General features: G+C 44.4%; 1 protein-coding gene across 1 annotated transcript in view; it reads left to right on the top strand.

The window, feature by feature from the left end:
- atp6v1ba (ATPase, H+ transporting, lysosomal, V1 subunit B, member a) overlaps positions 1-26,579 on the top strand; it is a 101,356-nt gene that overhangs the window by 62,369 nt on the left and 12,408 nt on the right. Inside the window, exons 7-10 of the mRNA XM_073027848.1 lie at positions 1,368-1,469; positions 14,809-14,906; positions 17,562-17,685; positions 26,399-26,549. Of these exons, the coding sequence (XP_072883949.1) occupies positions 1,368-1,469; positions 14,809-14,906; positions 17,562-17,685; positions 26,399-26,549 (475 nt within the window). The remainder of the gene's footprint in view (positions 1-1,367; positions 1,470-14,808; positions 14,907-17,561; positions 17,686-26,398; positions 26,550-26,579) is intronic.

Genomic DNA, 26,579 nt, shown 5'->3' with positions numbered 1-26,579 from the left:
TGGCAATATATTCCACCCTGATTTTAAATATATTGCTATCCCTTTATGGAGTCTCCTCCTCACAACAGTTTTCTTGTGGGCATTCACAGTAAATACAAGAAACACGATAGAATCAATAAAAAACTGCACCCAACCACTGTGCAAAAGCTAACAAACTCTGCATATACAAAAAGGGAAAAAAGGAAACAATGTTACTGATAATAAATAAATGAGCAATAAATATCAAGAACATGAGATAAGTCCTTGAAAGTGAGTCTTTCACATGATTATGGGTGATGGGGTAAGTTAAGTTATCCCCTCCGGTTCAAGAACCTAGTGGTTGAGGGGTAGAAACTGCTCCTGAACCTGGTGGTGTGTGAGCCCTGAAGCTCCTGGGTCCGTTGTCATGACGGCAGTAGTAAGAAGTGAGCATGTCCTGTTTAGTGGGTGGTTCTTGATGATGGATGCTGTTTGCCTGTGACAGTGCTCCATTTAGATTTGCTCATTGGTAGGATGGCTTCAGTCCTGATCTTCAGTTTGATCTGGGTGGAGTTTGCATGTTTTCCTTGTGATGATGTAGGCTTCATTTGTACTCTAGTTTCCTGTTGCAAGCCAAAACTGTGTTTGCTGATAGTTAACTGGTTATTGTAAATTACTCCCATTAATGGATGATATGAGGCACTGGGTAGAAATTACTTTTTTCTTTATTGAGATAGTGTGGAATAGGCCCTTCTAGCCCTTTCTGCCATACCACCCAACAACCCCTGATTTAACCCTAGCCTAATCACGGGACAATTTACAATTGCTAATTAACCTATCAACCAGTATGAGTTTGGATTGTAGAAGGAAACTGGAGCATCCGGATAAAACCCATGCAGTCATGGGGAGAACAGACAAACTGCTTACAGATGACAGTGGGAATTGAACCCAGGTCACTGGTACTATAAAGCATTGTGCTAACCACAATGCTAACCATGCCACCCCAGTGGGCATGTGAGAGAGAATGGGTTACAGGGGAATGGGAATGATGGGATTTACTTTGACAACCAACACAGACTTCTTGGGTTGATTGGCAGCTCTTCTGATGTACGGAACTATAAAAGCACTGCATGTAGACCCTTTTATGTTATGCCTAAAAATGATTAAATTCTGAAGGCAATGCGAAAGAAGCTGCTGCCTTCCTAAAATAACATCATCTGTAACTTTTGTATGTTTCTGTGTACACAAATGAGTATTTTCAGGAGAACGATAGAAACAGTTGTTTTGTTAAAATAGAGCTAAATGAAAATAACAAGAAACTAATTCACAAAGTCAAAAGTGTAAATTTATGTTTCTGGGCACCTACTTTGAGACACGTATTTGTTAACAAGTTTGAATTGTTTTTCCAGATTGCTGCCCAGATCTGCCGTCAAGCCGGTCTAGTTCAGAAGTCCAAAGATGTTATGGATTACAGTTCAGCAAATTTTGCCATTGTGTTTGCAGCCATGGGTGTAAGTGAATTTAAAATAGCTGTGTGGATCTTCTTAATTGGTGTCAGTTAACTCTCTTGCTGTTAATGGTGAAAAAGATCACTGACATACAATCACAAACAAGAGAAAATCTGCAGATGCTGAAAATATCAGGCTGTAGCTGTTGTTAGTCCAGATTGCCTGAGCATGATAGATCATTCGATTGTCTTCTGAGAACAAAGATTTGGCTTATATTGTTGTGAAGGCTGGAAACTTAACCAGTTTGATCTTTAATCTAGGACAGAGAGAGCAATAATATAAGTGAGTTTGTATTACGTAATCTAATTGCTTATTTATTAAGCTCCGAGCAAAGATTTTGAGGGTTCCATCTGATGCTATGATCACCACATTATGCTGGCTCCATGCTGCACTGAGCTGGAGGGTCATAAATGTATTCTTGTCTCGCAGGAGATGTTGTAGAGGCACCTGGTTGTTCATTAACTATGGCAAACCTAAACCCTTGAAGTGTAAATTGTTCTTTCCTGTTTTTGAAATAGTTGCACCAATTGCCTTGTCCTTTGAGCTGCCATCTACCCATGTCTCAGTCCAAGGTAGTGTTGTTAATGTTAAAGTATCTGCAGTTGCAAGAAAAAGTTTGTGAACCTGTGGTGAACTACATATACCTGTCTGGACTGCTCCTGTGGCTCCTCCCACAGACCCCCGCTGACTGCTCCTGTGGCTCCTCCCACAGACCCCTGCTGACTGCTCCTGTGGCTCCTCCCACAGACCCCTGTATAAAGGCGATTGAGGCCTGATGCCCGGCCTCATTCTCCAGGATGTAGTGTTGTTCATTCTTCCAGTCAATAAAAGCTGATACCTCGCTTCTTACGTCTCAGAGTGAGTTATTGATGGTGCATCAATTTTATTGACTGGAAGTTAAAACATGAAAACCGTTTTACGTCCGGAAAGATTGGATTTGGACCCCCAAGACCCTGAAGCAGCTCTTGCCTTTGAACTCTGGCTTGCATGCTTCCAATCATACTTGGAGGAGGTTCGTGCAACTGACCCCGCTGTTAGGCACAGAATTCTCCTCTCGAGAGTCGCCCCAAAAGTTTATTCATTCATCAGGGACCTCTCGACCTACGAAGGGGCCCTTGACGCCCTCAAAAGACAGTATCTGCGGCCGGTGAATGCCGTCTATGCCAGACATCGCTTGGCCACGCGCAGACAGCGCCCTGCGGAGTCGACCACCGAATTTCTCCGAGCTCTACAGGCACTCGTGCGGACTTGTGACTGCAAAACGCTCACGGCGGAACAGCATGCGGAACTCTTGGTACGAGATGCCTTTGTTACAGGAATCAGGTCAGTGTATTTTCGCCAGCGGCTGCTGGAAAAGGCTGATTGCAGCGAAAGATTCGACAACCTGATAGACTTAACCTGTAAATATACTTGTAAGAAACTTCGCCACCTGGAGACTCTTTTTAAAACAAAGGGGGGTGAATGTGGTGAACTACATATACCTGTCTGGACTGCTCCTGTGGCTCCTCCCACAGACCCCTGCTGACTGCTTCTGTGGCTCCTCCCACAGACCTCTGTATAAAGGCGATTGAGGCCTGATGCCCGGCCTCATTCTCCAGGATGTAGTGTTGTTCATTCTTCCAGTCAATAAAAGCCGATACCTCGCTTCTTACGTCTCAGAGTGAGTTATTGATGGTGCATCAATAATAAACCCTTTGCAATTACCTGGGGTTCTACATTAATTACTCATAAAATATGATCTGATCTTCATCTAAGTCACAGTAATAAACAGAATCTGTCTAAACGCATAATACACAAACAATTGTACTTTTCATGTCATTTTTAAATCCATTGTTTAATCATTCACAGTTCTGGCTGGAAAAAGTATGTGAGTCCTTGTATTTAATAACTGGTTGAACCTCCTTTAGCAGCAATAACCAGCCCAACTGTTTCCTGTAGCTGCTAATCAGACTTGAACAATGGTCAAAAGGAGTTTTCAGAACATACCTTCATAGAAAACTGTTTCAATTCATCAATAATTCTTGAGAAAAGCAGGCTCTGTCAGTAACCTGACTTAGTGTGTCTTTTTTTATAAGGCAGGTCACCTCCAGAACCACACCTCCAATCTCAGCTCACTCTTTGTAATACCTGACTCCAAATAACTTTTGTAGGAGGCATTACCTTAGAGGTACAGATAATTTTTTGAACCTAGACTAATTATTTAAGTGGTGTACTCAGAATTGATGAAGAGAAGTACAGTTCTTAGTGTTATTAGTTCAGGCAGATTGTGTTTATTATTGTGACTTTGATGAAGATCAGACCACATTTTACATGCAGCAAGCCAAGTAATTGCAAAGGGTTCACAAACTTCTTCTTGCATTTGTACAAAAGTACAAAAATGTTCATATTTATCTTTAATAAAGGAACTAATTCCATATTTTCCTCTTGGCCTCAATCTCCTGCCTTTCCCCCATTTCCCTTCATGCCCTGAGCAATCAAGAATCAACCTCTGCCTTAACTATACATAAAAACTTAGCCTCCACAGCTGCCTGTGGCAAAGAGTTACACAGATTCACCACTCTCTGGTAAAGAAATTTCTCCTCATCTCAGTTCTAAAAAGACACTCCTCTATTCTGAGGCTGTGACTTCTGGTCTTAGACTCTCCCACCATAGGAGACATCTTCTCCGCATACACTCTATCAAGGGTTTTCACCATTTGATAGGTTTCAGTGAGGTCACCCCTCATTCTTCTGAATTCCAGTGAAAAGAGGCCTAGAGCCAACAGATGCTCTTCATATGACAAGCCGTTCAATCCTAGAATCATTTTCATTGACCTCCTTTGTACTGTCTCCAGTTTCAACACATCCTTTCTAAGATAAGGGGACCAGTTGGATAAGTCGCCAGACCGGATGAGATGTAGACCAGGCTACTGTGGGAGATGAAGGAGGAGATTGTTGAGCCTCTGGCGATGATCTTTGCATCACTAATGGGGACGGGAGAGGTTCCCAAGGATTGGAGGGTTGCGGATGTTGTTCCTTTACTCAAGAAAGGGAGTAGAGATAGCCCAGAAAATTATAGACCAGTGAGTCTTACTTCAATGGTTGGTAAGTTGATGGAGAAGATCCTGAGAGGCAGGATTTATGAACATTTGGAGAGGTATAATATGATTAGGAATAGTCAGCATGGCTTAGTCAAGGGCAGGTCATGCCTTACAAGCCTGATTGAATTTTTTGAGGATGTGACTAAACACATTGATGAAGGAAGAGCAGTAGATGTAGTGTATACGGATATTAGCAAAACATTTGATAAGGTACCCCATGCAAGGCTTATTGAGAAAGTAAAGGAGCATGGGATCCAAGGGGACATTGCTTTGTGGATCCAGAACTGGCTTGCCCACAGAAGGCAAAGAGTGGTTGTAGGCGGGTCATGTTCTGCATGGAGGCCGGTGACCAGTGGTGTGCCTCAGGGATCTGTTCTGCTCTTCGTGATTTTTATAAATAACCTGGATGAAGAAGTGGAGGGATGGGTTAGTTTGCTGATGACACAAAGGTTGGGGGTGTTGTGGATAGTGTGGCGGGCTGTCAGAGGTTACACGGACATTGATAGGATGCAAAAATAGGCTGAGAAGTGGCAGATGGAGTTCAACCCATATAAGTGTGAAGTGGTTCATCTTGGTAGGTCAAATATGATGGTAGAATATAGTATTAATGGTAAGACTCTTGGCAGTGTGGAGGATCAGAGGGATCTTGGGGTCCGAGTCCATAGGACTCTCAAAGCAGCTGCACAGCTTGACTCTGAGGTTAAGAAGGCATATGGCGTGTTGGCCTTCATCAATAGTGGAATTGAATTTAGGAGCTGAGAGGTAATGTTGCAGCTATATAAAACCTTGGTCAGACCCCACTTGGAGTACTGTGCTCAGTTCTGGTCATCTCACTACAGAAAGGATGTGGAAGCCATAGAAAGGATGCAGAGGGGATTTACAAGTATGTTGCCTGGATTGAGGAGCATACCTTATGAAAACAGATTGAGTGAACTTGGCCTTTTCTCCTTGGAGCGATGGAGAATGAGAGGTGACCTGATAGAGGTGTATAAAATGATGTGAGGCATTGATTGTGTGGATAGTCAGGGGCTTTTTCCCAGGGCTGAAATGGTTGCCACAAGAGGGCACAGACTTAAGGTGCTGGGGAGTAGGTACAGAGGAGATGTCAGTGGTAAGTTTTTTTACTCAGAGTGGTGAGTGCATGAAATGGGTTGCCAGCAACAGTGGTGGAGGCGGATATAATAAGGTCTTTTAAGAGAGTTCTGGATAGGTACATGGAGCTTAGTAAAATAGAGGGCTATGGGAACCCTAGTAATTTCTAAGGCAGGGACATGTTCGGACCAAAGGGCCTGTATTCTGCTGTAGGTTTTCTTTGTTTCAAACCTGCTCACAATACGCCAAGTGAGGCGTCACCAGTACTTTATAAAGTTTTAACATTACGTCCTTGCTTTTATATTCTAGTCCTCTTGAAACGAATGCTGATGTCACATTTTCCTTTCTCATCACACTCAACCTACAAATTAGCCTTTAGGGAATCCTGCACAAGGATTCCCAAGTCTCTTTGCGCCTTAGTTTGTTTGCATTTTCTCTCCGTATAGAAAATAGTCAACCCTTTCATTTCTTTGATAAAGGTGCATGACCAAAAACTTCCCAACATTGTATTCCATCTGCCATTTCTTTGCTCACCCTCCTAATATGTCTAAGTCCTACTGTAGCCTCTGTAATTCCTCAAAGCTACCTGCTCTTCCAGCTGTCTTCATATTGGCTGCAAAATTTGCAACAAAGCCACCAATTCCATCACCCAAATCATTGACATGTAACGTAAAAAGAATCGGTCCTAACACAGACCCTTGTGGAACACCACTGGTCACCTGTAGTCAGTCAGAAAAGGCTCCCTTTATTCCCACTCTTATAGCCTCCTGCCAGTCAACCACTGCTTTATCCATGCTATAATCTTTACTTTAATAGCACGGGCTTGTAGTTTGTTAAGCAGCCTCCTGTGTGGCACCTTGTCAAAGGCTTTCTGAAAATCCCAAGTACGTAACATCAACCACTTCTTCTTTGTCTATCCTGCTTGTTACTACTTCAAGGAATTCCAATAGATTTGTCAGGCAGGATTTTCCCTTGAGGAAACCATGCTGACTTTTGTCTATTTTATCATGTGCCTCCAAGTATCCTGAGACCTCACCCTTAATGATCGTCTCCAACATCTTCCTGACCACTGAGTCAGGCTAACTGGTGTATAGTTTCCTTTCTTCTGCTCGCTCCCTTCTTGAAAAGTGGAGTGAAATTTGAAATTTTTTGATGTTCCAGAACCATTCCAGAATCTAGTGATTCCTGAAAGATCATTACTAATGCCTCCATGATCTCGTCAGAAACCTCTTTCAGAACTCTATACCATCTGGTCCAGGTGACTTATCTACCTTAAGACCTTTCAGTTTCCCAAGAACCTTCTCTCTAGTTATAGTAACTTCACACACCTCCTGCTCCCTGACACCTGAAACTTCCACCATACTGCTAGTGTCTTCCACGGTGAAGACTGATGCAAAATATTTAATTCAGTTCATCTGCTATTTCATTGTCCCCTGTTACTACTTGCATAGTTTTTCAGCAGTCCAATATCTACTCTTGCCTCTCTTTTGCACTTTATAAATTTGAAGAAATTTTTAGTATCCTGTTTTATATTATTGGCTAGCTTACTTTCTTATTCCATCTTTACCTTAATGGCTTTTTTTTTTAGTTTTAAAAAGCTTCTTAATCCTTTAACTTCCCACTAATCTTTGCTCTATTATATTCCTCTCTTTGGCTTTTATGTTGGCTTTGACTTCTCTTGTTAGCCATGGTTTTGTCATCTTTCCCTTAGAATACTTCTTCCTCTTAGGTTCCAGGGTATGGGATGCCTCGGATCGGGTGCAGAGTATTCTGAAGGGAGAGAGTGAACAGCTAGAAGTCCTGGTACACGTTGGTACCAATGATGTAGGTAGAAAAAGGGAGTGTATTTATTAGGTCTCAATAAGATTACTCCTCATTCTTCTAATCTCCAGCAAGAACTGACCTAAACCCTTCAAATTCTCCTCCTGGGAATTCCTCCATTCCCAGAATCATTCTCATGAACGCCCTCAGGACCATCTCCAATACCAGCACATAGTTTCTTAGATAAAGAGCCCAAAACTACTCACAATACTCCCAAGTGCAGTCTGACCAACACCCTGTAAAGCCTCAGCATTACATCCTTGCTTTTGTATTCTAGCTCTCTTGAAATAAATGTTAATATTGCATTTGCCTTCCTCACCACAGACTCCACACCTTTATTCTTTTCATCAAAACGCATGACCATGCGCTTAACTACACTATATTCCATCTGACACAGCTTTGCCTATTCTCTCAATCTGTCAAAGTCCTTCTGTGGACACCCTGCTTCCTCAACACCACCTGCCCATCCATTTATCTTTGTATCATCCACAAACTTTGCCACAAAACCATCAATTCTGTCATCCAAATCATTGGCATACAAACTGAAAAGACAATACCAACCACTGGTGACAGGCAGCCAATTAAAATAGGACTCCTTTATTCCCACTCTATGCCTCCTGCCAGTCAGCCAATTTTTTGTCCGTGTGTGTAAATTTCCTGTATTACCATGGGCTCTTATCTTCTTTAGCAGCCTCATGTGCGGCACCTTGTCAAAGGGCTTCTGAAAATCTAAGTATACAACATCAACTACTTCTCCTTTGTCTATCCTGCTTGTTACTACTTCAAAGAATTCCAATAGATTGGTCAGTCAAGATTTTCCCTCAAGGAAACCATGTTGACTATGGCCTACTTTATCATGAGCCTCCAATTACCCTGAGACCTCATCCTTCTTTCTTTTCTTTTTACAACATTTTTATTCAGAAGAAAAAATAAGATTTGCAGAGTGCAACACATAGATACATCTCAACATAAATTGTGCACATTCATATATTGTAATAAAATTGATCAAAATGTTATAGCATATCACATAAAGGTATACCACTCTAATCAAAAATTTAAAGATAGGTCATACATCATAAAATAATTCTTTTATATTAAAAAAAAGTCAACCCCCTACCAACTACCAAAGAAAAAAGCTGATGGATGATAATGGATCATTAGGGAAAAAAAACATTTGCTTAAGAAGAGAAGATAGAAATATACATAAAAGTCTGTGCACTGTTAAACTTTATAAATTGGAAAAGTAATTTAGGAAAGGATGAGGAGACCTCATCCTTAATAATCAACTCCAACATCTTCCCAACCACTGAGGTCAGACTAACTGGCCTATAGCTTCCTTTCTTCTGCCTCTCTTCCTTCTGGTAAGAGTGGAATGACATTTGCAATTTTCCAGTCTTCTAGAACCATTCCAGAGTCTAGTGATTCTTGAAAGATTGTTACTAATGCCATCACGATCTCTTCAGCCACCTCTTTCAGAACCCTTGGGTGTACACCATCTGGGCCAGGACACATTCAACTCACAGACCTCCATTGATACCCCTGCCCCCCCCCCCCTTACCCCATCCCTATCTATAATTTTAGTCTGGTTCTCTTTCTCTCTCTTTTCCCCCCCTCACTATAATCTCCCCCAGCCCTACCTTTCTTTCTCTTTTATTTCCCATAATTCTCCACCTTCCCCCTAGCCCATTTCTCTTCAGCCTATCACTTCCCAGCTCTCTACTCCATCCCTCCCCCGACTTCTTATCCCCCCTCGACCATCCCACGTTACTTCATTCCTGATGAAGGGTTTCGGCTGGAAACGTCGTCACTACCTCCTCCCATAGATGCTGTCTGCCCTGCTGAGTTCTGCCAGCATTTTGTGTTTTTATTTATTTCCAGCATCTGCAGATTCACTCATGTTGCCTTTAAATATTGAAAGGCCTTGATAAAGTTGATGTGGAGAGGATGTTTCCTATGGTGAGGGAGTCTAGCACCAAAGGACACAACCTCAGAATAGAGGGACATCCAATTTGAACAGAGATGAGAAAAGTTTCTTTAGCCATGGTGGCAAATCTGTGGAGTTCATTGCCACAGATGGTTTGCAGGCCAAATCATTGGGTCTATTTAAGATGGTGGTTGATAGGTTCTTGATTAATCAGAGCATCAAAGATTACAGGAGAATGCAGGATAATGGGTTGAGAAGGATAATAAATCAGCCACGGTGGAATGGTGGAGCAGACTTGATGGCCTGAATGTCTTAATAATTTGTTTTATGGTGTTATAAAGGCCTCAAACCTAGCACATAATGCCTAGGTCTACTATGCAGCAGTGATCCTTGTCCTGCATACTCTGAGATGTCCAGGCACCTCAGAGTAGTAAAGTGATCATAGTAAATCTGTCTCCATAAAATTTGTCTAAGTCCACTGTTAGAACTAATGTCAGTGTCTTCTCACAGACTAACCTCACGTCCCTGGCCAACATTCTCATTGCTGAGGCCATAATTGCTTTAGGTCAGCTCTGATAGCAGGCCACGTATTTTATTTATTTTGGTGTCTAAATTGTATATAATTAGTATTCAAATAACTTTAATTTGTTATTTGTAATGTACTGTCCTGCTTCAAAAAGCTAATTTTAATAACGTTTATACCCTGTGTATGTCTGCCCATGGCAATAAACTTGAACTTCTCATTTGCATACTTAATTTTAGACTACTGAAACAAATTAAATTCCAAGTTCAATCATGGCAAAAGATTATCATGTCTATCAGAAGAAATGATTCAAGGGTATTCAGGAAGCTTTCTAGTATAACCCCTTGCCCATAATCCTTGCATTCAGGATTAAGAACGTTGGGCTCCTTTAGGCCCATTCTAGTATAAATGAGAAAGTCGGGTGCTGTTTCTCAACAATTCAGCTGATCAAGCACCTGGTCTACCTATGGGCAGAGTCTTGAGTTGCACATTGACTTCATTGCCTACCACTTCACCTACCAAACTGGAAAAGGTACGGCTTTGCACATGTTGAGATCTCAATGGCATTTTAAATGCTTTGCTTGTGATGGATGTGGTGAGCTGCAACCTATTTGCCTTTTCTCCTTGATCCAGGTGAAGATTTAGAATGCAAAAAGTTTGCTGAGTTTCTTGGTTAACTCTGTCAACTTGTGGAGCAATGATAAATTTACATATACATCAGCTAGTAATGCTTTAAATTAATTATGAGTACAAGTAAAATAATCCAAAATTATGTCACATCCAAAATTTCTTTGAAGTATAATCAATTGGAAAATTTAACCCATCTCTTGTAAAACTGAGTAGTATTGTAGTGCACATGTCTTCCTTTGGATGCCCTCTATTCTATAGTTCGGCAGATGAGTTTAGTGATCTTTAATTCCCAGAGTCTTGTTAATAGTCTTTTATGTAATTTTGCATTTATCCTTACTAATCCCAGTTTCTTGTGATAATTTAGAGATTAGTTAGGACCTGATAATTTTGCTCATGACACTTGTTCACCATGTCAGGGATCTTAATTTGTGGCTTTTTGTAATCATAAATCAGTAAATTATACCGTAGAGAGAACCATTAGACATCCCCCAAGCTATTGTAATTCTATTTTGCAGCTTTTGTCTGTAGCTTGGTTGATAATGGCTAGCTAATTATCAGGAATACCATGCAGAGTTTTGAACTCCAATTTGAGGAAGGATATAAATGTTGAGAAGCCATTCAGAGAAAATTTGGTGGACTGAAACTTTAAAAATGTAGATTATCTTATAAGATACAGGTGTTTTCTCCCCCCCCCCCCCCCCACTTACAAAGGTAGAGCATTCCTATGAAACTTTTCTTAAGCTGAAATGGCGTAAAAGTGAAGAACCATTAATCTATATGGGAAAAATTTTCGTAAAAGCGAAAATCCTCTTTGTAATGCGATAAAAGGTTACTAATGTTGGTCTTTTGTAAAAGTGAAGTGGTGTAAAGTGAACATTCGTAAAGCGGGGGACGCCTGTATTTGGACAGTCTAGGTTTGTAGCTGCTAAAGCAGCTACCTGGGGTCCATGAACCCTTCGGTTAATGGTAGAGTTCCGTGGCATAAAAAGGTTGGGAACATCTGTTCTAAAGGTTTGCAGCTCTTAAAGGGTGTTTAGTGCAGTCTTTGACTGTATTATACTTGATAAGTAAGGAGTTGAAAGTTTTACTGTAGATGAGGTTGCAGTGAGGTCAGTCATGATCTTATGGAATTGTAGAGCATGTTTGAAGAACTGAGTGGCCTTTTGGAAAGTACTTAATTAATCCAGATAATATTTTAAATGTATTGAATGTTTCTACGCCTTCCTTTTTAACAAAATGAGTTCCACACCAACTCACTTCCTCTCAAATGATCACTAATTAAATTTAGTGGTGTCTACTTTAATAATTTACCCCTCTGGTGAGGAAAACAGGACCATTAATATTTATTGTTCTATAATTTTACCCTCTACCTTTGTTCCAAAGCTATTAATCCCTACCCAGCCTAGCCATTGTCCCCCAAAGCATTGCAACTTTTACCATATCAACACAATCTGCTCTCCTATCCATTTAAGCAACACACACAAAATACTGGTGAAATGCAGCTGGCCAGGCAGCATCTACAAGAAGAAGTACAGTCAACATTTTGGGCCGAGACCCCTCGTCAGGACTAACTGAAAGAAAAGATAGTAAGAGATTTGAAAGTGCAAAGGGGAGGGGGAAATCTGAAATGATAGGGGAAGACAGGAGGGGGAGGGGTGAAGCTAAGAGCTGGAAAGTTGAATGGCAAAAGGGATACACAGCTGGAGAAAGGAAAGGATCATGGGACGGAAGGCCTAGGGAGAAAGAAAGGGGGAGGGTAGCACCAGAGGGAGATGGAGAATAGGCAAGGAGTGATTGTGAGAGGGGCAGAGAAAGAAAAAAAAGGAGGGGGAAATAAATAAATAACTAAAGAAGGGATGGGGTAAGAAGGGGAGGAGGGGCATTAACGGAAGTTAGAGAAATCAATGTTCATGTCATCAGATTGGAGGCTACCCAGACAGAATATAAGGTGTTGTTCCTCCAACCTGAGTGTGGTTTCATCTTGACAGTAGAGGAGGCCATGGATAAACATATCAGAATGGGAATGATGTCAAAGGCGGATCAACCCGATGCAATAGCACAAGGTACCACAAATTCAATAAAACCATAAAACGAGCAATGCTTCATCAAACTTCACTTTTATTCATAGCATGCTATGGGGGAAGTTACAGACTGATCTCCCAAAGAGACAGTCTGGACACTGCCCACCCCCGAACACAATTCCACACAATTTATTACATTGATCATTACAGGAAATATTATAATTACGCAAGTTAATACAGTTTTAGAATAGTTTCGATCACATGCTAAGATACAATTAGATGTAAAATCATTATTGGTTAGTTATAATTACTTCTGCCAAGACGAGTCTGGATACAACTTAACTTCCTCATATTGGCACCTCCCCCTGACACTTCCCCCCCCCTTCTCTCAACCGTTCTGTCCCATATTTAGTTATGCCTTGAGATGCCCCTTCAAGCATACTATAGCCATATTTAGTTGTGCTTAGCACTTTTAGAGATCAATGCCTAGTGCGTCACCTGTTGCCGGGTAGATTTTCTTCCTGACTGCTCAGTAACATAGGTACCTATAAGCTAATCATACCCCTTAATCCATTCCCCCATCTACCTAAGTTTACCTTTCCTTTCATTAATGGGATGTGGAATTAAAATGTGTGGCCACTGGGAGATCTTGCTTTCTCTGGCGGACAGAGCGTAGGTGTTCAGCGAAACGGTCTCCCAGTTTGCATCGGGTCTCACCAATTTTTAAAAGGCCACACCGGGAGCACCGGACGCAGTATACCACACCAGCCGACTCACAGGTGAAGTGTCGCCTCACGTGGAAAGACTGTCTGGGGCCCTGAATGGTGGTGAAGGAGGAAGTGTAAGGGCAGGTGTAGCACTTGTTCCACTTACAAGGATATGTGCCAGGAGGGAGATTGGTGGGAAGGTATGGGGGTGACGAATGGACAAGCGAGTCACATAGAGAGCGATCCCTGCAGAAAGCAGAAAGGGAGGGAGGGAAAAATGTGTTTGGTGGTGGGACCCTGTTGGAGGTGGCAGAAGTTACAGAGAATTATATGTTGGACCCAGAGGCTGGTGAGGTGGTAGGTGAGGACAAGGGGAACCCTATCCCGAGTGGGGTGGCGGATGGATGGGGTGAGGGCAGATGTGTGGGAAATGGGAGAGATGCGTTTGAGAGCAGAATTGATGGTGGAGGAAGGGAAGCTCCTTTCTTTAAAAAAGGAAGACATCTCCTTTGTCCTGGAATGAAAAGCCTCATCTTGAGAGCAGATGCGGCGGAGACGGAGGAATTGCGAGAAGAGGATGGCATTTTTGCAAGAGACAGGGTGGGAAGAGGAATAGTCCAGGTAGCTGTGAGAGTCTGTAGGCTTATAGTAGATATCAGTAGATAAGCTGTCTCCAGAGACGGAGACAGAAAGATCAAGAAAGGGGAGGGAGATGTCGGAAATGGACCAGGTAAATTTGAGGGCAGGGTAAAAGTTGGAGGCAAAGTTAATAAAGTCAACAAGCTCAGCATGCGTGCAGGAGGCAGTGCCAATGTAGTCATCGTTGTAGCAAAGGAAAAGTGGGGGATGGATACCCGTATAGGCTTGGAACATGGACTGTTCCACAAAGCCAACAAAAAGGCAGGCATAACTGGGACAAAGCATGGGCTAAAACCATGGGTATGGGCAAACCATACGGGTGCCCATGGCTACACCTTTGGTTTGGAGGAAGTAGGAGGAGCCAAAGGAGAAATTATTGAGAGTAAGGACTAATTCCGCTATAAGGATGAGAGTGGTGGTAGAGGGGAATTGGTTAGGTCTGGAATTTTAAAAGAAGCAGAGAGCTTTGAGACCTTCCTGGTGGGGGATGGAGGTATATAGGGACTGGACATCCATGGTGAAAATAAGGTGGTGGGGGCCAGGGAACTTAAAATCATTGAATAACTTCAAAGCGTAAGAAGTGTCATGAACGTAGGTGGGAAGGGATTGAACAAGGGGGGATAAAACAGTGTCAAGATATGCAGAAATAAGTTTGGTGGGGCAGGAGCAAGCTGAGACAATGGGTCTACCTGGACAGGCAGGTTTGTGGATCTTGGGTAGGAGGTAGAAACAGGAAGTCCTATCCATTTGGTGCTTTTATGTTCTTGCCTCTTTTAACTTCTTTTTTTGACTTGCATGTTTAATATTTAGGTCTAACATAAAATTAGCCAAATTTGGCCCGTTTTGAACACATGTATTTGGTTTTACCCGTTAATATGTTTTGAACACTTTTATTCTGTTTTACAGGTTAATATGGAAACAGCAAGATTCTTTAAATCTGACTTTGAAGAAAATGGATCAATGGACAACGTCTGTCTGTTTTTGAATCTTGCTAATGACCCAACGTAAGTAGTTGCAGCGGTATGCTGTATGAATTAGATAGGTATCTACAATAATGGGCATTGCCCAGTTTTAAAAGATGGTAAATGCCTCACTTTACTGTGGAAAACAGCAGAGCAATTGATAGTCATCTTATCTCAGCCTTTTTGTCATACACTGGTATATCCCAGAAATATACAGGATATTACTTTAGCCTGGTAGAACTCATTGATATTACCACATTTAGAAAATAACTGATTTAGTTTCTGAGTCTTAAAGGACATTAACAAACTGATCAAATCAAGCCTTCAAACTGTTCTGATAGAAGAATTAGAAAAGAACTATTTACTTCAAGTATGTTGATTGGATTTAGATAGGAGGTATCCATACAGCCCATGTTTGCTCTGCTGTTCAGTAGGATTGCATCTAATCTTCTAACTCACTGCTGCTTTCCTGCACTAACCTTTTTCAGTGACTTAACTTAGTTAATGTTTTTCAAAGTGTGACATCTGAGATACTGGAACTTGGGACCAAGACATTAGGACCAAAGAGATGCTTTGAAAGGCCTCAGAGCAAAGTAAATATGGTAGATTAGAAAAATATTTTGTAGGGAAGTGTCCTACAATCAACCATCTTCAGCTGCTTCATCAAGGACTTCTGTCATAAGGTCAGAAGTGGGGATGTTCGCAGATGACTACACAATGTTCTGCACCATTCGTGACCCCTCAGATAGTGATGCAGTTTATATCAAATGCAGTAGGACCTGGGACAATATTCAGGCTTGGGCTGACAAGTGGCAAGTAACATACGAGCCATGCAAGTGTTAGGCAATGACCATCTCTAACGAGAGAGGCTCTAACCATCATCCTTTGACAGTCAGTGGCATTACCATCACTGAATCCCTACTATCAACATCCAGGTGGTTACCATTGAGAGGAAACAGAACTGGTCTAGCCATATAAACTTAGTGGCTACCAGAACAGGTCAAAGGCTAGGAATCCTGTGATGTGTAACTCACCTCCTGACTCCCCCAAGCCTATCCACCATCTAGAAGGCTCAGGTCAGGAGTGCAATATAATATTCGCCTGGATGAGTGCAGCTGTATTAACACTCAAAAGGTTGATACCATCGAGTACAAGGCAGCCCACTTGATTGGTACCACTTCCACAAGCATCCAATCCCTCCACCATCGATGAGCAGTTGCAGCAGTGTGTACTATCTACAAGGTGCACTGCAACAACACACCAAAGTTCTTAAGGCAGCACCTTCCAGACCCATAACCACTACTACCATTTAGAAGGACGAGGACAGCAGATACCTGGGAACACCATCACTTGGAAATTCCCCTCTAAGACTCTCACCATCCTGACCTGGAAACATATCAGTGTTGCTTCATTGTCACTGGGTCAAAATCATGGAATTCCCTTCTTAACAGCACTGTGAGTGTGCTCACACCTCAGGGACTGCAGAAGTTAAAGAAGGCAGCTCATCACCAGTTTCTTGAGGGCAACTAGGGATAGGCACTAAATGCTGGCTTAGCCTGCGATGTCCAACCCCGTAAATGAATTAGAGAAAAAAATCTATGTATTTATATATGTGTGTGTACAGACAGACACAGAGAAAGAAAGAGAGAGACACACACAGACACAAAAAAGGAATATATACTAAAAATATAATCAAATGGTTCAGCCTTGGTTGGAATGGACTATTTAATTTTGTTACTTGATCAAAGGAAAAGGATTATAATGCCAAAATTAAGCAGTAAATTTTCAAGATTTGGGAAAGGATAATCAGGCTGTAATAAGGGAAAGCAGAATAAAGATAGTAGGCTAGAGAAAAATATTGGGCACTATGGTAGCATAGTGGTTAGCATGATGCAATTACGGCTTGGGGCATCGAAGTTCAGAGTTCAATCCGGGTATCATCTTTAAGGAGTTTATATGTCCTCCCCATGGAATACATGGATTTTTTCCGGGTGCTCTGGTTTCTTCCCAAGGTCCGAAGACATACCAGTTGGTAGATTAATTCGTCATTGTAAATTGACCTGTAATTAGGCTATGATTAAATTGGGGGTTGGTGGGCAGCATAGCTCAAAGAGCGAAAAGGGCCTATTCTGCACACTAAATAATTATATAAAATAACCTCTTAAGAGTTGAAGATGTGGTACTTGAGTGGTCTACTTCTGTTTGCTATACTACTAGTGTGGAAATAGAAAATTAGAAGAGAGATTTAGAGGTTTAGGGCCTTTGAGGCTAAAGGATTGTAAATTTTAAAATTGGGCCCAGAGTCGGTAACAAACCCGAGAGCAATCAGTCAAATGGCTTTGCACACTGTATGATTTTTGACTCTGGTTTAATTTTTCATTGAAATTAAATAGATTATTGCAGTCAAAAATGTGGTATTGATAGTTTTAAAGTTTTACTTCTGGACCACTCGTTTTTGCTAACTCCAATATTTTGAGTTGAATGTCAATTTTCCAGTATGGTGAAACAAATTTAAAGTGAATTACCCAACAGAAAGGTCTGTCTTAAAGAGGTCAGCCTCTGGACTTGTTCTCAACTATCTCAGCTGCAATACAATACTATATTTTGCATGTATGTGCAGAAAAATTCTGAAGTGCTTACACTCTAGGACTAGCAAAAGTATTGTAGACATTGATAGTTAACTTTGTTTTTCAACAGCATTGAACGCATTATTACCCCTCGTCTTGCACTGACCACTGCAGAATACCTTGCCTACCAATGTGAAAAACATGTGCTGGTTATCTTAACAGACATGAGTTCTTACGCTGAAGCTCTGAGAGAGGTATGTGTTTTATTTTCTCCCAAAATATTTATCCTGATGTTGGATGGCCTACAAGGATTCATAGAGAGTCCAGAGTGAGAAGGCATGGTCTCAGAATAAGGGGATGCCCATTTAAGATAAAAATGAGGCAGTATTTCGTTTGGTTTAGATTTTATAACTCTATACCACTTGAAAGAATTGGGTGTAAAGTGCTTGGGTATATTTAAAGTTGAGATAGATTTCTAATTAGTAAGGTAATCGATATCTAAGGAATGGGCAGGAGAGTGGATTTGGGAATGCTTGGAACAGTAATGTCACTAATGAATGAAAGAGTAGGCTCAAGGTGCTGATTGGCCTATTCTACTAATTTTATTTGAAGATACAGCATGGAATAGGTCCTTACGGTGCTTTGAGCCGCACTACCCAGCAACCCCAATTTAACCCTAACTTAATCATGGGACAATTTACAATTATCAATTAATCTATCCATTAAATCTTTGGATTGTTGGAGGAAAGTGGAGCACCCGGAGAAAACCCACACATTCCACGGGGAGGGCATATAAACTCCTTACAGAGGGTGGTGGGATTGAACTCCGAACTCTGCCTCAAGCTGTAATGCGTTGCGCCAACTGCTACGTTACCGTGGTAGATGAAACAAAAATTGAGTTTGCTGCCAAAATCTGTGTTGTTTTCTCTGTTGTGAAACAGAGAGCTCATGCTGCACTAATTAAATATAATCATGATTTTCTGTCAATAATTGCTACCTGTAGAAAAACACTGCAGTACATGTGCCATATAGCAAGATTCCTTAATCACCAAGTTTGGCATTCTGTGATGTTTGCTGATGATGGCCATGAAGTGCCTCGTGGGTTCATCGTCATTGTAGTGCTTATCCTTAGTGCTGTATGGAAGCATTAGTTATAGTATGTGCTAACATTTGAAAAGGGCCTTCCTTACGAGAGATTCTGATTCATGCAAATGAATACCACTTCAGTCAAGCTGATTTTTAGACTAACCTTTGAGTGTTTAATGGACATCTACCATACTATTGCAGAATACATAGTTTTGACAATTCAAAGGACATAAGCAGTCTCTATCAATTTTATTAATGAAAGTCAAACATCGAGAGGGATTATTGGTATATTAACTACTGTGAACAGAGCATGAAAAGATTTCCTGCTTGCTGAGTGTTCAGAACTTTGGTTCATTCTAGATTTTGGAAATAGAATACCGTAGATTCCGGATTATAAGCCGCTACTTTTTTCCCACATTTTGAACAGCTTTGAACTCTGCGGCCTTTAATCCAGAGCGGCTAATACATGGTTTTTTTTCATGCCGCCTCGTAAACATTTTGCCTCGTAACAGTAGACCAATAAAATTGATGAGTAGTTCACAGAGGTCCAATGAAATTGTACGATAAATCAAGCGCACTTTCACAATTAAATTATTGTAAATCAGTCATTTGTACTCACCCTCATCAACATGGAAAACACTCGAAGAAAAGCATTGTGCTGCCTTTATGGCAGTTACTTAGTTTATAATATTTTCGCTTAGTAATTCATTTGTTAGTTAAAGTTAGAAGTGTTTTAACTATATTTGTTTTCTGTACTACATCCCGGGATGCTATGACGTCACACCCGGTTTCGCCGCGTCTTGTGGGATATATACGGGAAGGTGGGGGCATTACGCGAGCGCATCAGACCCGAGCGCGTCAGATCCGAGCGCATCAGACCCAATTAGACCCGATCGCATTACGCGAGCGCATCAGACCGAGCGCATCAGACCCGATTAGACCCGATCGCGTTACGCGAGCGCATCAGACCTGAGCGCGTCAGACCCGAGCGCATCAGACCCGATTTGACCCGATCGCGTTACGCGAGCTCATCAGACCCGAGCGCGTCAGACCCGAGCGAAAACGCTGCTTTTAAGTTAAAGGCGATCAATAACTTTTCCTGGTAGGCTGCAGTATATATATTTTTACCAGTCGCTAGGAGATATTGGAATGTTGTTCGTGCTGTTCAGTAAAAAAGTATATGCAACGTAATTTGTGTTACCGATACGTATGTATATTTAAAAGTAGCGGTGCGGCCTAAAATCCGGTGCGGCCTTTACAATTAAAAAATTGATTTTATTTCTAAAATTAGAGCCAGCGGCTTTTAATCAGGTGCGCTCTGTAGTCCGGAATCTACGGTAATTTTAGTATTTTGTCAAGGAGAGCTACATTTGCAGAATGGAAACAAACAAGCATTCCCCAAGGATGTTCCGGGAGTGTTCAAGATCAGGAGTTCCCAAACTTTTTTATGCCATTGACCAGTGCTACTTAGCAAGGGATCTGTAGACCCCAGGTTGTGAATCCTTGTTCTAGAAGAACTAGTGTGGAGTGTCACTTGCTTTATAAAGCAACAATTATACCAGTGCCTAAGAAGAATAATGTGGCCTTCCTTAATGACTATCGCCTGGTAGCACTCACATCTGCTTTGAGAGGTTGGTCATGACTAGACTGAGCAAGGACCTGGACCCTTGCAATTTGCCTATCGCCACAATAGGTCAACAGCAGATGCAATCTCAATGGTTCTGCACACGGCTTTAGACCACCTGGACAACACAAACACCTACGTCAGAATGCTGTTCACCGACTATAGCTCAGCATTTAACACCATCATTCCCACAATCCTGATTGAGAAGTTGCAGAACCTGGGCCTCTGTACCTCTGCAACTGGATCCTCGACTTCCTAACCAGAAAGCCCCAGTCTGTGCAGATTGGTGATAACATATCCTCCTCGCTAATGATCAACACTGGCGCACCTCAGGCGTGTGTGTTTAGCCCACTGCTCTCCTCTCTGTATACACATGACTGTGTGGCTAGGCATAGCTCAAATACCATCTATAAATTTGATGATACTGTAGCGGTGTGCTACACGCAGCGCTGAAATAACAACACGGAGTCGGTAAACTGCAGTTAAAAAAAGATTTTATTCGAACTTCGCGGCCTCGCTTTAAAGCCTTCCTGATCCTGCCCTCCCCGGGCGCGGATGCTGTAGGGGGCACGTATTCACAGTCCTGTCCCACACGCGGATGCTGTAGGGGGCACGTATTCACAATCCCGCGCAGGCTTTTCCCCTTGCTGGTGAAGCAGACTTGGCACCCTTTTGGGACTGGCCTTTATGCCGGTGCGCTGGCTATTTGTGAGCCGGTTTGAGTGCGCTAGGAAGTGGGTCGCCACATAACCCCCCCCAGAACCGGCGATACACCCCCCAATGTCCACAGTCTGGGCCGGACCCTGTTTGGGAGGTCGGCCTCTGCGCCGCGGTGCCGGAAACTTGACCGGTTGCGCCATGTCCACATGGGCCAGTTTGAGTCGGTCCACCGTGAAAACCTCTCTCCCCCAACGTCCAGCACAAACGTGGACACGTTGTTCCTGATCACCATAAACAGCCCCTCATAGGGCCGCTGTAACGGTGGCCGATGCCCGCCCCTTCGTACAAACACAAACTTACAGTTCTGCAGGTCTTTGGGTACGCAGGTCAGGTTCTGCCCATGCTGCGAAGTGGGTATGGGGGCCAGGTTGCCGAGCCTCTCGCGTAGTCTGCCCAAGACTGCTGCGGGTTCTTCCTCGTGCCCCCTTGGGGCTGGTATGAACTCCCCGGGGATGACCAGGGGTGCGCCATACACCAACTCGGCCGACGAGGTGTGCAGATCGTCTTTGGGCGCCGTGCGGATGCCGAGTAGGACCCAGGGAAGCTCGTCCACCCAGTTAGCTCCTCGCAGGTGGGCCATGAGAGCCGACTTTAGGTGACGGTGGAAACGCTCCACCAGGCCTTTCGACTGTGGGTGGTAGGCAGTTGTCTGGTGCAGCTGTGTCCCCAAAAGGCTGGCCATAGCTGACCACAGGCCGGAGGTGAACTGGGCGCCTCTGTCAGAGGTAATGTGGGCTGGTACACCAAAGCGGGACACCCAGGTGGCGATCAGTGCCCGGGCGCAAGATTCGGAGGTGGTGTCGGTGAGCGGGATCGCCTCTGGCCATCTTGTGAACCGGTCCACGATAGTGAGGAGGTGCCGTGCTCCTCGCGACACTGACAGGGGGCCCACAATATCCACATGAATGTGGTCGAAACGCCGGTGGGTGGGGTGGAACTGCTGCGGCAGAGCTTTGGTGTGCCACTGCACCTTGGCCGTCTGGCAGTGCATACACCTTTTGGCCCATTCACTGACTTGCTTGCGGAGTCCGTGCCAAACAAACCTGCTGGAGACCAACCGGACGGTTGTCCTGATGGAGGGGTGCGCTAAGTTATGAATGGAGTTGAAAACGCGCCGCCGCCAGGCTGCTGGGACGACGGGGCGGGGTTGGCTGGTGGTGACGTCACAGAGTAGGGTCCTCTCACCTGGGCCTATGGGGAGGTCCTGGAGCTGCAAACCGGAGACTGCGGTTCTGTAACTAGGGATCTCCTCGTCTGCCTGCTGCGCCTCTGCCAGCGCCTCAAAGTCTACCCCTTGGGAAAGGGCATGAATGGTAGGGCGAGAGAGTGCGTCCGCCACGACATTGTCCTTACCCAAGACGTGCCGGACATCCGTCGTGTATTCAGAGATGTAGGACAGATGGCGCTGCTGGCGGGACGACCAGGGATCGGACACCTTCGTGAACGTAAAGGTAAGCGGCTTGTGGTCCGTGAACGCGGTGAAGGGCCTACCTTCTAAGAAGTACCAGAAATGCCGGATCGCCAGGTATAGCGCCAACAGTTCCTGGTCGAAAGCACTGTATTTGAGCTCGGGTGGTCGCAGATGTTTGCTGAAAAACGCCATGGGTTGCCAGCGATCCGCGATGAGTTGCTCCAGTACCCCACCAACTGCCGTGTTAGATGCGTCCACTTTGAGGGCGGTAGGGACGTCCATTCTGGTGTGCACTAGCATCGCGGCGTTTGCCAAGGCTTCTTTTGTTTTAATGAAAGCGGCGGCGGACTCCTTGTCCCAGGTAACGTCCTTGCCCGGACCCGACATCAGGACGAACAGGGGGCGCATGATTCAGGCAGCTGAAGGGAGGAAGCGGTGGTAGAAATTTACCATACCCACAAATTCCTGAAGGCCTTTGATTGTGTTGGGTTGGGGGAAATGGTGGACCGCGTCTACCTTGGCGGGCAGAGGGGTTGCCCCGTCTTTAGTAATCCTGTGGCCCAGGAAGTCGATGGAGTCAAGGCCGAACTGGCATTTGGCCGGGTTGATTGTCAGGCCGTATTCACTCAGTCGGACGTAGAGTTGATGGAGGTGGGACAGATGCTCCTGACGACTGCTGCTGGCTATGAGGATGTCGTCCAAATAGATGAAAGTGAAGTCCGGGTCGCGTCCCACCGCGTCCATTAACCGCTGAAACGTCTGTGCGGCATTCTTCAGGCCGAACGGCATGCGGTGGAACTCAAAAAGGCCGAACGGGGTGATGAGTGCCGTTTTGGGGACGTCGTCCTGATGCATCGGGATTTGATGGTATCCCCGGACGAGGTCTACCTTGGAGAAGATCCATGCGCCGTGCAGGTTTGCTGCAAAGTCCTGAATGTGCGGCACAGGGTAGCGGTCCGGTGTTGTAGCCTCATTCAACCTGCGGTAGTTGCTGCATGGTCTCCAGCCCCCTGTCGCTTTGGGCACCATGTGCAGGGGGGAGGCCCATGGGCTGTCGGACCGCCGTATGATCCCCAATTCCTCCATCCTCTTGAACTCCTCCTTAGCCAGTCGGAGCTTGTCCGGGGGAAGCCTTCGAGCACGGGCGTGGAGGGGTGGTTCCTGGGTCGGGATGTGGTGCTGTACGCCGTGTCTGGGCATGGCTGCCATGAACTGCAGTGCCAGAACCGATGGGAAATCCGCCAGGACTCTGGTGAAGTCGTTGTCGAACAGCGTGATGGAGTCTAGGTGTGGGGCCAGCAACTGGGCTTCTCCCAGGGAGAACGTTTGAAAGGTCTCGGCGTGGACCAGTCTCTGCTTCAGCAGGTGGACCAGTAGGCTGTGAGACCGCAAAAAATCCGCACCCAGAAGTGGCTGGGATACGGCGGCCAGAGTGAAGTCCCACGTGAACTGGCTGGAGCCGAACTGTAGCTGCACCGTATGAGTGCCGTAGGTCCTTACTGTGCTGCCGTTCACGGCCCTCAGGGTGGGACCCGGTGCCTTGTTACGGGTGTCGTAACTCGTCGGAGGTAAGACGCTGATCTCGGCAACGGTGTCAACCAAAAAACGGCGTCCCGACCGCTTGTCCCACACATACAGGAGGCTATCCCGATGGCCAGCCGCCGTAGCCATCAGCGGCAGCTGGCCCTGGCATTTCCCGGGAACTTGCAGGGCGGGCGACAGCGGCGGGCTTCTGAGCCCCACCGCTGGTGGTAGAAGCACCATTGTTCGTTGGGCTCCTCACCCTTGCCTCTGGGGTTAGCGGGCTCTGTGGCCGGGCCTGGTCTGGTTTGCTGCTGGGAGCGTGGCCTGGTGATCTGTGCGACGGACGTCCCACTTACCTTCTTGGCGTTCCACAGCAGGTCCGCCCGGGCTGCCACCTTCCGGGGGTCGCTGAAATCCGCGTCGGACAGCAGCAGGCGTATGTCCTCGGGCAGCTACTCCAGGAATGCCTGCTCAAACATGAGGCAGGGCTTGTGTCCTCCGAGCTTATCTGCCGAACATGGAATTGGGCTTCTGCTTGCTGGAACCATAGGTGAGGTCGCAGCGTCCAGAAGCTTGGCAGTTTCAACGAAACTGCATGAACAGATGCGGCGTCGGTCATCTTCGGCCCAAATATCGTTCGGGCCGTCAGGGTCACCAATTGTAGCGGTGTGTTTCACGCAGCACTGAAATAACGACACGGAGTCGGTAAACTGCAGTTAAAAAAAGATTTTATTCGAACTTTGCGGCCTCGCTTTAAAGCCTCCCTGATCCCGCCCTCCCCGGGCGCGGATGCTGTAGGGGGCACGTATTCACAGTCCTGCGCGGGCTTTTCCCTTTGTTGGTGAAGCAGACCTGGCGCCCTTTTGGGACTGGCCTTTATGCCGGCGCGCTGGCTATTTGTGAGCCGGTTCGAGTGCGCTAGGAAGTGGGTCGCCACAATACATCCATTGTTGGTAGAATCTCAGGTGGTGACGAGAGGGTGTACAGGAGTGAGATATGCCAACTAGTGGAGTGATGCTGCAGCAACAAACTGGCACTCAACATCAGTAAGACAAAAGAGCTGATTGTGGACTTCCAGAAGGGTAAGACGAAGGAACATATACCAATCCTCGTAGAAGGATCAGAAGTGGAGAGAGTGAGCAGCTTCAGGTTCCTGGGTGTCAAGATCTCTGAGGATCTAACCTGGTCCCAACATATTGATATAGTTATAAAGAAGGCCTGAGGGCATCTGTGCTTTATTAGGAGTTTAAAGAGATTTGGCATGTCAACAAAAACACTCAAAAACTTCTATAGATGTACCGTGGAGAGCATTCTGACAGGCTGCATCACTGTCTGGTATAGAGGAGCTACTGCACAGCTTTGAAAAAAGCTGCAGAAGGTTGTAAATCTAGTTGGCTCCATCTTGGGTACTAACCTACAAAGTACCCAGGATATCTTCAGGGAGCGGTGTCTCAGAAAGGCAGCGTCCATTAGTAATGACCTCCAGCACACAAGGAATGCTCTTTTCTCACTGTTACCATCAGGTAGGAGGTACAGAAGCCTGAAGGCACACACTCAGCGATTCAGCAACAGCTTCTTCCCCTTTGCCATCCAATTCCTAAGTGGACGTTGAATCTTTGGACACCACCTCACTTTTTTAATATATATTATTTCTGTTTTTTGCATGAATTGCAAAATTTCTGTTTTTGCACATTTTAAAAAATCTATTCAATATATGTAATTGATTTATTTGTTTTTTTTTCTCTGCTTGATTATGTTTTGCATTGAACTACTGCTGCTAAGTTAACAAATTTCATGTCACATGCCGGTGATAATAAACCTGATTCTGATTCCATTATCAAGAATGCATCCTCTTTGCAAGTTAGAATTTGTTTGGGAATGTCACCACAACCTTCACAAATCTTGTGGATATGGTGACATTAGCAAAAGAGATAACTGAATGCTCTGCAGAGATTCCTATTCTACATCTGATCTTCTGTGCTCTGCATCCATGTAGCTAATTGACCTGAATTCACCACACATTCATACCAGCTATTTTGGCTGCCTTTTATTTCAGATTTTTTGTATTACTATTTTAGTCTCCAAAGAAACTGCAGTGTTTGTAGACCCCATTATCCAGTGTTTACCATTGTTAAAAACACAAAATACTGGCAGAACTCAGCAGGCCAGACAGCATCTATGGGAGGAGGTAGTGACGACGTTTCGGGCTGAAACTCTTCATCAGGTTCTTCATCACCTTTTACTTTCTTTCTCTCACTCTTTACCTTTCCATTTGCATCCACCGATGCCTTTCCCACTCCACCTTCTGTTTAAAGAAGGCAGGACAAGCTGATTTGGCTGGTGCTAAAAGCATAAACCTCAAACCGACTCCTGATGAAGGGTTTCAGCCCGAAACGTCGTCACTACCTCCTCCCATAGATGCTGTCTGGTCTGCTGAGTTCTGCCAGTATTTTGTGCTTTTATTTATTTCCAGCATCTGCAGATTCACTCGTTTACCATTGTTACTTTGTATTTCAGCAATGACTATTTCATCAAGCAGAACTTGAAGTGATATGTAAATAGTTGGTATTAAAAGTTTACAAGTTGTTTATCTTTTCTTAAGGTTTCAGCAGCTCGAGAAGAAGTGCCTGGTCGTCGAGGTTTCCCTGGTTATATGTACACAGATCTGGCCACCATTTATGAACGAGCTGGACGTGTTGAGGGTAGAAATGGGTCCATCACACAGATTCCCATCCTCACTATGCCAAATGATGGTGAATATAGACAGTGTATTTTGATCTGAT

The sequence above is a fragment of the Hemitrygon akajei genome, chromosome 23 (genome assembly GCF_048418815.1).
Source record: "Hemitrygon akajei chromosome 23, sHemAka1.3, whole genome shotgun sequence".
Classification (NCBI taxonomy): Eukaryota; Metazoa; Chordata; class Chondrichthyes; order Myliobatiformes; family Dasyatidae; genus Hemitrygon; species Hemitrygon akajei.
Note: the sequence above shows the minus strand (reverse complement) of the source record. Positions and strands in the feature narration are given on the sequence as shown.